Source organism: Mastigoproctus giganteus, chromosome 9 (genome assembly GCF_048544385.1).
Source record: "Mastigoproctus giganteus isolate SK-2022 chromosome 9, ASM4854438v1, whole genome shotgun sequence".
In the NCBI taxonomy this organism is placed as follows: Eukaryota; Metazoa; Arthropoda; class Arachnida; order Uropygi; family Thelyphonidae; genus Mastigoproctus; species Mastigoproctus giganteus.
This window is the reverse complement of record NC_143583.1, coordinates 115,598,190-115,611,963: the sequence shown is the minus strand read 5'-3', so window position 1 is coordinate 115,611,963 and position 13,774 is coordinate 115,598,190. Positions and strand designations below refer to the sequence as shown.

General features: G+C 35.3%; 1 protein-coding gene across 2 annotated transcripts in view; it reads left to right on the top strand.

Annotated features, from left to right (window-relative positions):
* LOC150080666 (ubiquitin carboxyl-terminal hydrolase 3-like) overlaps nucleotides 1–13,774 on the top strand; it is a 267,339-nt gene that overhangs the window by 240,977 nt on the left and 12,588 nt on the right. For both annotated transcript variants that reach the window (XM_090381307.1, XM_090381308.1), the window contains exon 13: nucleotides 5,573–5,646. In XM_090381307.1, coding sequence (XP_090237433.1) covers nucleotides 5,573–5,646 — 74 coding nt within the window. The remainder of the gene's footprint in view (nucleotides 1–5,572; nucleotides 5,647–13,774) is intronic.

The following is a 13,774-nucleotide window of genomic DNA, read 5'->3' as shown; positions in this document are numbered from 1 at the left end:
TACAATAACCAATAATGACATCCTAGCTTCTTTTGACGTAGTCTCATTGTATACGTACGTAGCACACGCTTCTTGATTAGACCAGGGTTCGAGCCCGTCACCACCAAATACAAAGGATGCGGAAAGGTCAGGAAATGACCACCACATATCCACGGAGCTATATGGCCTTAGTTGCTAATGCTCCTAAAAACCAAATAACAAACAATAACAACATCGTTGTACACTAATGTACATTTGCCGTCAACATTACAAATCTTACGTAATTTCTTAACAGAGGACAAAACCTTATCCAATCACACTTCCCTCTCAATTAATAGCATACTGGAGCTCACAACCTTTCTATTAGATGCCAGATACTTCTGATTTCTTAATCAGATTTACCAGCAAACCCACCACCAAATACGGAGGATGCGGAAAGGTCAGGGAATGACCACCGCATATCCCGGAGCAATATGGCCTTAGTTGCTAATGCTCCTAAAAACCAAATAACAAACAAACAAACCAGCAAACCTATGGCCTACCTATGGGATTAGAGATCCCAGCCCCCCCCCATCTGAAATTTACCTAGCCTCCATAGAAAATCATATATTACAACCATGCCCCCCAGATATTAAATTATTTATACGATACGCTGATGATGTCCTCTTAAAAGGGCACAAATCCGTAATAATAATCTTTTCGTTAAATTTAATTCCATGCATAATAGATTAAAATATACCCTGGAATTTAGAAGAAAATGGATAAATTAATTTTCTAAACCTCACTATATACAGAAGCGATACAAAACTAGGAACAAGAATTTTTAGAAAAAAACTCACACGGGCAAATACTTACACTTTGAATCGCATCATCCCCTTAACACAAAAAAAGCGGTCCTTTATAATCAAATTTACAATGCTATAAAATACAGTTCCACACATTACAACCTTAATAATGAACTTCAATATCTTACAAGTAAATTCATATTTAGGAAATATCTTATTCAATTAATCAAACAAACTATTATCACAGTCCAAAATAATATTAACAACCCACCCAAACACATTTCCAATAATAATTCACGTATTATCCTCCCTTACCATAGTAATTTTGCCAATCAATTCCGCCATTTATTCAAAGATACCGATATCACTCTTACATTCTCATTTTATAATAAACTAGGTTCATTATTCAACTCATATAAAGACACACACAATTACCACATTAGTGACATGAATATTGTCTACTTAATAAAATGTCAACATAACTGTAATGCTTGCTACATTGGTAGCACCGCCACAAAATACGGTTCCATCAAAACATCAAACACACGTGCGTACTACCACTACAATAGCTTTAGGATGGGACAGTCCAATGCCGAATTAGCAACACATGTTCAATCCTACAACCACACCCCCTTAGTAGATTCAGCCATTCCTATTATCAAATTAAAATCCAGTTTTAAAATTTTCCAATATGAAGCCCTAGTTATAGAATGGTTTTGCTGCCATTCCACTCTCCAAGTATTAAATTCCAAACTACCCTATAACATAGCACCGGTCTGGAATCTCATGTACCTGAGATTCCCACGTGTATCTAGGAGCATCCCGGGAACTTAGTCTTCTTAAATACACGCGTTCACTCTCATTCTACCATTGCCAACTGAAGATGTGTAAAATGGAAGCCACTTGTTATGGCTATTGGCCTTCTGTTTTCAACCATATAACTTCAACTGTTCCAATTTCAACATTGACAACCAAGGACGAAGACGTGCACTTCTACTTCCTTGCGCATATTTTAATTGTGTTTTTATCCTAACTTATTCACGCTAACTTAAATTTAAAATTATCATCCATTTTATTCTAACATCAATGGAGATTATAAAAAGATGAGTACCATAATAAATTAAATTAAGCTACATTATTATATTGTGTAAGTACCTATACATAACAATGGTCTTTGAGAATTAAAAAAAAAATTAGTGTGGAAAACATTTATTTAACAGATATGCTGTAAGATAGTGAACAAATTATAAGGAATTTTGGGAGATATGATTTCTTTCATTGGCAATTTTTTAGTTTTACAAAATTGTTCTACAAACTATTTTGTAGTTTTTATATTTAATACTTTATATTTAATTTTATTTAACTTTATTGTTTATTATTAGTTATATTTTGTAGTTTACAAAAATATACCTATGAAAATAAGGGCAGATGCCATTACATAATTTTACAAGGAAATGGGACTTATCTGCACATTCCAAAAAGAAAAAGAAAAAAACGTTCAGATGCTTATACTTTTCTTCTCATTGCCAAAAAAAGTGCCCATCATGTAATTCCACCTTGAACTTTTTCAAATTCTCTACCCAAGACACCTTGGGTGGGGGGGGGGGATTTGTTCTGATCAGCACATTGCCCAAACATAAACTTCTTGAGATCCAGCCTTCACTTATTCTCTAAGATTTCATATTTTGGTGCCATAGTTGTTTCTCCTATCACCTTTGTTCGTTTTACTGATACGCTTCAAAGCATTATATATCTTAGTTGGGTCTTCCCTAAGATGTCTAATTGTATACTTTGCAGTCTGTACCTTCTAAACTGTTCTTCATTTAGATATTGATTAGCACCCCTCACCAATCTGGTTGTTTTTCTTTGAACCCTCCTAGAAGCTGTCTTTTTTTAGTTATGGCTTCAAGACCAGTATACAGTATTTAGCATGCAGTCACACATCATTGTTTTATGTAGAGAAATAATGATGTCCTTCTCCCTACTAATAAAATCCTGATAAATCATTGATAGTACACTGCATACTTTCCTGGCCACCTGTTTACACTTCAGGCTAAATTTCATGTCAAATTTTGTCATTAACTTCTGTCTTTTCTGTCCTGAACCATCTTTAACCCTCCCTCTCCTCCCCTCAAGTCTGAGTCATTCCCAAGTTTCAGCATCCCCATCCAGTGTACAATTAATTTTCTAATATTCAATTAATACAATTAATTAATTTAATATTCTAATTTAAAATTAGAATATTCAACTTTATACACCATCTTTTAGACCATATTTTAATCAGAATTTATCATTTTTAAGGAGCATGGCCTAGTTCTGGCTATGCTGGTGTTAACAACACTCCAAGCCTTAAAATCTTCAGCAAACTTTGACAACCTCCCCCCCCATACTCCTACATAAATATCAGTGAAAATTATAAAGGGGGGGGGGACACAGATCTCTCAGGATTTCCACTTGCTAATGCTGCCTGCTCTAAAGCATACTCGTTTATGACTACTTTCTGTTGCAGTCATAAAAACAGTTGTTGATTTCAGTTCACTCGAAAAGAAGTTGTTAAGTCATAAATTAGAGCATATTTAAAGTACAGTAGACTCTCGATTTTCCAAGGTAGATGGTAAAATAAAAATCCCGATTAATCCAAAAATACAGCTATTCCCCAATTTATATGTTCCAGGACTTCTTACGATTAATTTTAATAGTCGAGTTTTACGTAACTCAGGAATGACTAATAAAATATTGCTCCTATATCCGTGATATACCAAAATTACAAAAACCACATAATTCTTCGGAAGAATGAAGAAAAATAGTTATATATTTTTAATTAGTTCAATTAAAAACTATCTGGGGACAGCAGTGAAGTTGCTGGAATGGCACGTAAAAAAAAAGAAAACATTAAAGGAAGAAATTGTCAGTAAAAACTGATATATATGTTTTGTAGCCTTGGTTATCATAGTTGACTTCATTGGTGCCGATCTCTTCACCACTTCTGGTATTCCCCTTTATTATTGTGTTCACCGTTGCCACTGGCAAATCTGGATTCCGTGCGATACTTGTTAATGTTTGGCCATTTTCATACATCCTTATTATTTAAATTGTCTGATGCAACTCTTTCGCTTTCCTTTTCTTGATAAATTTACTAGTATCACTGGCACTTATTCTCTTAGTCGGCACCATGATAACAGTCAAAAGGAAATTTTCTGAAAAGAACTTCACCGGGTTAAAGCAAAAACTCACTATTATCATCCCACGCGAACTCACATTTTACTAAAACACATTTCTGGAGGTCGCTACCATAAAACAATTTGCACTTCCCGGGTTATTGGGCCTATTAGTGCAATTCATTATAAATGGATAGTAAACTCGATCGTATTGCATTTGCGTTAATACCGATAGCTGGAATTTTGTGGGATTTTACGTTATTATAGTGAAATGTGTGTCCCCTTCACTGAATTCTTCAGTCATATAACAAAAAACCTAAATAAATTTTAAGGATCTTATCTTTTTTCCTGTTTTTAAGCTTGTTACTCCATATCTCGCTTGTGCAATTTGTGTGTGCCGAGATCATCGGTATTGATTGTTTATTATCATTATTCTATTTTAAATTTTACAATCGTATAAAGAAAAAAAAATTTCAGTGAAAAAAATTAACGTAAGTTCGAAGTTACATAAGTCAGGGACTTACTATATACAAAAATGTTCAGCAACCTACGTAAAAAATATGACGATAGATAAAAAAACTTACCACGCACTACTGCACTACTTGCGTGTCCAATATGATGCTTCCCTTTATTTTTTTTGATGTTGATTTTAAATCTAATAGCTTCCTTTTATTTTTTACGATGTCGCGTATATGCTGCACCATATTCAAACTTTTGAATAATTTCAAGTTTTTTTTTTTTAATTGAAAGCGCAATAAAATTTTTTCCCTTTCTGGTGCGATGGAACACAATTGAAGGGATACACTAAAACAAACTAACTAAACATTTGTTCTCTTTTTTTTATTTTATTTTTATTTTTTTAGCATCTGGTGTGAAGACAATGGGGTTGAAAGATAATAATCTCCCAATGACGACTTTATAACGCCCTTTTTGTCGCTTATTTACAACTTGCAAAACATCTATTTATACCTATTCTAGTTATTATTTGAATTTTATGATTTCTGGTTGATTTTTTTTTTTTTTTATTTTTGAGTCTTGAAGTGTCCCGGTTAAAACGATCCTGGTAATTCAAGAGTCTGCTGTATTTACAAAAAAAATGTATTTATTTAAAATCTTTAAATAAACACTTTATTGTTTGAGCAGTTTAGGAAAAGCATATTTCAGTGAATATTAAGAACCCTGGAGGCTTACATCTGGTGAGTATGGGCTTGGCACACCCAGGGTCCTGAGCTGGATATCATCATTCTTCTCCTTCTTGGTGATTCCCTTCTATTTCTCTCTCTCTCTCTCTCTCTTTGCTGATCTGAAATGACTTCAAAACTTTTTGCCACCTCACACAAACACAATATAACCAACCACATAGCTGCAATTTGTGCTAGGTAATGAGGCTTACTGATTGAGCAATAGCACTAAAGGAGAAAAATGTGCGATTTTAAAAAATTCTGGAATACATTTTTTTCACTTTCTTAAAAATTCAACTACAATTTTTACCAGTCATTTTATGACAATTGTATAGTAATTATTTAGCAAACGTAGGTTAACTTGTTTAAGAGGAATTTATAGATCCTTATTTCTTCCATATTTGTTATTAATTAGATAAGCAACAATTGCATGGCTGAGGTTTTTCCCTTTTTGTCTGTTTTTTTTTAGCATGAAACTCGAGGAACCTCGGGTGGAAGTACATTGTATGATCTTGCTGCTGTGATAGTTCACCATGGCTCAGGGTAAGTTCAGTTGATGGAGTATCTCTCTCTCTCTCTCTCTCTCTCTCTCTCTCTCTCTCTCTCTCTCTCTGTGTGTGTGTGTGTGTGTGTGTGTGTGTGTGTGTGTGTGTGTGTGTGTGTGTGTGTGTGTGTGTGTGTGTGTGTGTGTGTGTGTGTGTGTGTGTGCGCGCGCGCAGAGAAAAAATAATGATGTTATGCCACTGTTTATTCATATGAACATGAGCTTCTTTAAGATTGTCAAATGATGTTAGGCAAAGTAAAATATTTATAACCTACTGCATTTTCTAATGTTATCCTTTAGAAATTTGAAATACTGATGTTTTGGAGGAGTGGTTGAGTATATTGGAAAAGAAGTGTTTTACTGAATTTATCTACCTGTCAGTGACTGAGTAACTTTAAATGGGATTTTAAGGCATTTTAAATGGGCTGAGTTAGTTATATTTAAGTGAGTGGAGATGCAGAGTTTTTTACAGTATTTTCTCCGGCATTTTTTCATCCTGCAAACAGATGAACTTACTCTAGACACACACTTGTGGCATGTAAAGCATTTGAATGTGCATTGGAGGGTTCAGTAAGATTAAAATAATAAAATAAAATTTTAAATTATTTATTAATTATTTATTTACTTAAATTAATAATAAAAACAAAATAATTTTAAAATAAAATAAGATTTCAAATCTTATTGAACTCCCCCATGTGGGGGTCAAATCTTATTGGAGACTACAGGAATTATTAAAGGTCTCTCTTCAGTTGGACCAGTACTTGACCATCACAAGTGAAGGAAATGGGGTTTTAACCTAATGAGTTGTCCTTGATATTTCAAACTACACACACACACACAAGGCTTGGCAAAAAAAAAAAAAAAGAAATAAGATGGAATGTTTATGTTTAGTAATAATTATGTCATATATCTCAAATGGATTTACCAGCTGTTAGAATCAATGCTTGTATGTTTGAATCAGGTGAATAGTGTTTGTGTCACACCTGTTTTGTGTACGATGCATTTTATTGCTTTTGGTAGAAAATATGTGGTCAAAATTATAGCAACACATTAACATCAAATTTTTAGCTAAATTCCAACAGAACTACCTTGAAAAATGTTTATGGTGACAAAACAATGTCTTGCACATGATACGTGAGTGGCATAAAATATTTCTGAATGGCCGAGAAGATGTGCATAATGACCTCAAATTTGCTTGATCCAAAACCACAAAATTGGTGAACACATTGAAAGAGTTCAAAATTTAGCATGCAGTGGTCAAGTGAGAATTATTTCTTCCTTTTTTCTCTTTTATTTTTACTTGACTACTGCATGCAGTAGTCAAGTAAAGATGTGCTTTGGGTTATAAAATTCTTCCACAAAAGCAAAGCCAAGAGGAATATTGCATTATGTTCAAGAATGTTTTTATAGCCTTCCTTTCTTAAAATTAATTCAATTCTGACGTCACCCACTCCAGAAAAGTAGAAGCAACCCCACATCGTGATGGAACCTTTGCTTGACCATAGGCACCATTTTTCCTTCAGTTGATCATCTCACATAAACACTACACTTGGATCCAAAAATTTGAAATTTGTATCCATCCTTTCACAGTGTTTTTTTTCCATTCTTCAATTATTCAATTTTGTTAGCTGTTAGCCCAAGTCAATCTTCTTTAATTCGTTTCTTTCAATTTTCCAGTTTTAATAAAGGGTTTTCAGACCACTACACAACCATGAAGTCCTGCTTGTTTAAGACAAAGTTTTACAGTAGATGTAGACACAGGAGTTTCTCTGTTCCTATTGAACTTGACTCTGATTTCACGTGCAGTAAGTTGTTGATTGCATATAGCAACACACAGTCATCCTAATCGTGGTTTGTGTTTTAAGCTGCCAGTCTCTTTGGTAATTTGTACTCCTTTAAATAAAACACCTAGTCTTTTGCTAATACTTTTCATGGAATAACTTTCTTTATACAAAGTTATTATAGCACTTCTTTTTTCAACACTCATTTCCTTATTCCTTACCATGTTTAACAAAAAAAAACACACAACTTACACCAAACACCCTTTCTGAATAATGGGTGTTCACTTTTATAAGTTACAGCTCAATTTATATTATTGCAAAATTTCTAGAATCATCTACACCATTTCACCACATTCAGGAGTCTTCTGCACCTTTCTGGAATATTTTCAAATATAAGTTTTTTGATTTTTATACATAATAGAAAATTTTAATTGGTAAGCAATTTGTTCCTAATTTAATAATGCCTTTGAAAATTAAGGAAAGTTAAATTTGATTCCAAACTTTTTGGCAAGAGTGTATATATATATATATATCCCATTACCAAATCTGAAATCATTCAATCAGTTTTTCAGCTAATCAGATGAACTTACTCAAAGTTAGTTAACTAATTTTTAGATAGAAATCCAATGCAATATTTCAACAAGTCTATTGGTGAAAAAATAAAAAGTAACCAACATTCATTTCTTATTTATTTTTTATTTTATCTTCTGAATATGTCCAGATATCTTTTGTTAGTTTTAGAATAGGATAAGAAAATTTTCTGAATTATTCACAATTTGTTAGTCATGTGTTGATGAAATAGATGGTTTTTAATTACACTGGACAATATGGTTTTTACCTCCACTAATATATCAACTGTTTGCAGTCAATTATTTTGTATAGATTTTGAAAATAATTCTTAAAATTATGCATCACATCACAATTTCTACATGTACAGGTTTTTGTGTTAACCCATAAAACATATCTTACTACAATTTAAGGAAGAGGTATGAGACTGATCTGTTTTATTACCTGCAACCATAACGTTTGCATGTGCTCATAGCTGGTAGTAATGTTGGGTTAACATGTTCAAACTCATAAAAGCTTCATAAAAACTCGTAGGAAAAAAATCTACAGTAGTACTAAATGTGCATATTCTTTGTACTTTGGTTGTAAGAGTGGTGATTAGGACAAAACTTGGCTCCACTTATGGCTGTATGTATTACTGGCACTACAAATCTGAGAATGTGGCTAACTGAGAAAATTAAAAAAGTGCACCATTTGTTGTTCCTATGCTGTGGCAAGAACCACAACCACACTGATTGCTATTTCTGCATGACAGGATTATCAGGGAAGATCCAGAAAAAAACAAGTGCATCATCAAATATGCAATAAGATCCTGTTCCTGTTCTATATAATGAATATCTTATCCCTAAAATCATGAAATGAAGGAAGGAGTGATGAATATAGCAAGGAATCTTGTTTGCACACTTAGCAGCAGCATTAGTAGAGGCATATGATAAAAGAAAGCAAGTTATACAGCATCAGTAAAAAAAAAAAAAAAAAAAAAACCTTTCCATTTGCTCCAAAAGTTTGTGCACTTCTTCCTTGAATCTATTTAAGCTATCAGCTTCCACAATGACAGATGGAAGTTTTTTCAAGCAAACAACCACTTGCTGGCTAAAGGCAAATTTCTGCACATGTGTTTCCTCAACTTGAATTTATGCCCCCTCAGGTGTATGATCTGAGCAAGAGGAAGAATCCCATTAGCATTAAGCTTGTTCAAATCATTCAAGGCCTTATACACCTCAGGTGCCCATCTCCAGACGTTGCAATTTGCAGAACTTAAGTGATTCTTGGTAACAGCAATCCTTTGTTCCACTCACCATTCTCATTGCACTTCTCTGTTCTCATTCCAGTAGGTCTACATCCTTCCTAAAATTAGGCCTCCAGACCTGTACACAGTACTCAAGATGTGGCATGACCATTGCCTTATACAAAGGGATAATCACCTCCTTTCCCTACTAGCAAAATTCCCATATATCATTGACAATACCCCATGACCTGCTCTAGCAGCCTGTCTGCATTGCTCAGAAAACTTCATACTGACTGCACAATTACTCCCAGGTCTTTTCCATTGTTTACCCCCCTAAGTGTAGTACCACACAGTTGGTACGTTTCTCTGTGATTACTTCTACCCAAATGCAGTACTTTGCATTTGTCAATGCTAAACTTCAGTTGCCACTTCTCAGCCCATTTGCGAAACTTTTCTAGATCTTGTTGTAGTAGCATGCTATCATTAACAACCTTGCCAGCCTTGCATTAAGCCTGACATACCTTCCTCAATATCATTGATAAATATACAAAACAACAGCAGGCCCAACACTAACCCTAGGGGACTCCACTAATAACATTAGTCCACGAATAGCAGCGTCCATTGATTACCACTCTCTGTCGTCTTCCACTCAACCACCCTTTATCAATAGCAACAACTTTCCCTTAATGCCATACTGCTCCAATTTATACAGCAGTCTTCAGTGTGCAACAGCATGCATCAAAGCTTTCCTGAAATCCAAGTATACGATATCAAAATTATTTTTTTGCATCCAGTTCCTTTGTGACCATGTCATAGTATCCAATCATGTTTGTCAGACAAGACTTCCCCTTAACAAATCCTGCATCTGAACTATAACTCCACTCTTGTCTAGATGATCCTGCAATGCTTCTTTAACCAGTGACTCCATAATTTCCCCGTAACATTAGTCAAACTAACAGGTCTGTAATTACTCGTGTCACCCTTTGAACCTCCTTTCTGAATAGGGAATATATTTCCACATCTCCAGTCTGTAGGGGCCTTCCCTGAATCCAAGGATGCTCTCATTATTATGGCTAAAGGTTTGCTTACTTCTTTTGCTGCCTCCTTTAGCAATCCTCCTTTAACTTCAGCAATTTCTGCTCCACTTTGCTCTCATCTATTACAAAATCCTTTAGCTCCTTGTTAGAGTTTGATAAAAGTTTGGCATTCCCTTCCCATAATAACTCCTCATGTGTGAATGTAGATGCGAAATTGTTTGTTCGTTTGTCTGGATCGTTCAACTGCTTTATGTTTTAAACCTGTTTTTTATTTTATTTTATTTTATGTTTAGGTAGGTACGAATCTCATGGGCAAGTGGCTCAAATCTAGGAGGGGTACCTTTTATCTTCCCACCTGTATCATGGCTCGATACAGGTGTACTCATTTACGACTGAGTGAGTCGGAGCGATAGCGTAAAAGAAAATGCTCAACATTTCTCTGTTCCATCTATCTTGTTCGCCAGGCAAGTTATGGAACGCGCCTTATTGATGGTTACCCGCTAGAAACAGATTTGCTGAATATTGCATCAAATTTCAATCGTAGAAAGTTTTTTGCTTCTTTATTCCTATTAAATTTGCAATCAAATGTTCTCCAAAAAACAGCTTCACCAAATTTAGCTTTTATGTAATTTTGAAAATACGATAGATTTAATTGGGTGAAAAAAAATTGCAAGTAAATAAATAAAAAATTTCTTTCGTGAAAATTTTGAAACTTGCCTCATTTAGACTCTTCATTCAGTGCTTGCGGGAGTGACGCATAGTTATTGTGCCTTTGTTATCTTCAATATTTTTATTTAAAATTGTCGGTGATATAAATTCCTACTAATTAATATTTATTACTCTTAATATGTCTAAGATGAAATTAAATGTATGGAATTATTTTGCTCGAAAAAGCAAAGATGAAGCACAATGTTTAAAATGTCAGAAGATAATGAAGTTGTCTGGAGGATCTACATCATCTTTGATGTTGCATTTAAAGAAAATGCATCAGATTGACATTAAACAAGATAATAGTGAACCTCCCGTAAAAATGGTAGGAACATTAGAAAACTTTATTGTTAAAAAATCTATGGAAGAAAAGATTTCAAAATTAGCTGCTTTAGATGGATTTTCTTTTAATTCAATTGCCAAGAGTGAGTTTATACAATCAAGCCTTCACCTTCAGAGAAATAAATACGACAAATTACCATCAGCCTCAGTGAATGGAATTAAAAATATGGTTCTGAATTATTATAAAACTAAGAAAGAAGAACTCATTCAGCATTTCAAAAATTCGTTGGTTTTGGGTACACGGTATTCATTGACTCTAGACGAATATACGTCTATACAAAATAAAAGGTATATGAATATAAATGTGCATTCAAAAGACAATCATTGGTCATTAGGTCTTATTGAGATTAATGGTTCACTTGATAGCAGAAGAACTGAGCAAATTGTGAATGGACACTTGAAGGAATTTGGTTTGAACTTGGATGAGGATATTGTTGCCTGCACCACCGATAGAGCAGCAATGATGATTAAGTTTGGCAAGCAAATTACGCCTGATCATCAACAGTGTATAGCCCATTGATACATCTGTCAGTTATAGATGTACTTTATGAAAAAGCAATCAGTTATGGTGCCACAGTCTCTGAGTCTCCCAAAGACAATGAAGAAAATCAGAGAGTCTTATAATGGGGGATTTTAATTTCCCAGATATTGACTGGAATTTGGGGGCTGGTCACACACACAGTAGCAAGGCTTTTGTGGATTTATTGGATGATTGTTTTCTACATCAGCATGTTCGGGAGGCAACTAGAGGGAGTAATACTCATGATTTGATTATCAGTAGTGATTCTTCATGCATTAAGAATCTGCAGATAAATGAACCACTTGGTGGCAGTGATCACAGTGTGCTGAAGTGGGAGTTACTCAAAGAGGTAACTACCATTAGGGGTAAAGGGAAGGGGTATTGCTTTCGTAAAGGCGACTACAATGGACTGAGACAGTATTTAAATTCTATACAGTGAGATCAACTGATGATATTGCCAACAGCAAATTCAAAATGGGAAGCATTCAAAGAACTTATCGTGGAAGCTACTAGGCTTTACATACCAACTAAGAAATATTGTTCAAGGTTTAGGCCTAAATGGTTGTCAGATGAACTAATGAGGCATATGGCAGAGAAGAAAAATGCATGGGATACATACAAATTAACACGTGACACGGACGCCTATGATAGATACAAGTTGATCTGTAACCAAGTTACAAAGGAGGTTAGGCAGGCGAAGGCAGATTACGAGAGATCCTTGGCAAGGGATGCGAAGAAAAACAGCAAAGAGTTCTTTACTTATGTAAACTCTAGAAGGAAGGGGATGAATCAGATTGGTCCACTTGAGATCGATGGGTCAACTGTTGATGACCCTGCTCGGGTAGCTAACAAACTAAATGAATATTTTGCATCGACATTCACACATGAGGAGTTATTCAGCGAGGGGAATGCCAGAGGTGTATTCAACTCTAGCAGTAAGCTAGAGAATCTTGTAATAACTGAGAGCAAAGTGGAGGAGAAATTGTTGAAGATAAACACAAGAAAGGCACCTGGGGTGGATGGGATCTATCCAGTTATATTAAAGGAGGCAGCAAAGGAGGTAAGCAAACCCTTAGCCATAATTATGAGAGCTTCCTTGGACTCAGGGGAGGTACCCATTGACTGGAGATGTGCAAATGTGACCCCAATTCACAAAGGGGGATCAAAGGCTGACACAAGTAATTATAGACCTGTGAGTTTAACTTCTGTTCCCAGAAAATTAATGGAGGCACTGGTGAAAGAAGCACTGCAGGATCATCTAGACAAGACTTCAGTTATAGCTAGGACACAGCATGGTTTTGTTAAGGGGAAGTCTTGCCTGACCAATTTGATTGGATACTATGATGCAGTCACAAAAGAACTGGATGCAGGGAATAACTTTGATATTATATACTTGGATCTTAGAAAGGCTTTTGATACTGTTGCACATGGAAGACTGCTGCACAAATTGGAGCAGTGTGGCATTGGAGGCAAGTTGCTGCTATGGGTAAAGGGGTGGTTGAGGGGGAGAAGACAGAGAGTGGTAATCAATGGACACTGCTCATCGTGGACTAATGTTATTAGTGGAGTCCCTCAGGGTTCAGTATTGGGGCCTTTATTGTTTTCTGTATTTATAAATGATATTGATGATGGTATATCAGGCTTAATGTCCAAGTTTGCAGACGATACGAAGGTTGGCAGGGTTGTCAAGGACACTACTGACACTATGCTGCTGCAACAGGATTTGGAAAGGTTGAGCAGATTGGCTTCGAGGTGGCAAATGAAGTTTAACATTGACAAATGTAAAGTACTACATATGGGAAACAGCAACCCCAGAGCAACGTATCAACTCTGTGGTACTACACTGACAGTGGTAGAGAATGAAAGGGACCTGGGGGTGGTGGTGCAGGCAGATATGAAGTTCTCTGAGCAGTGCAGACGAGCTGCAAGAGTAGCTCATGGTGT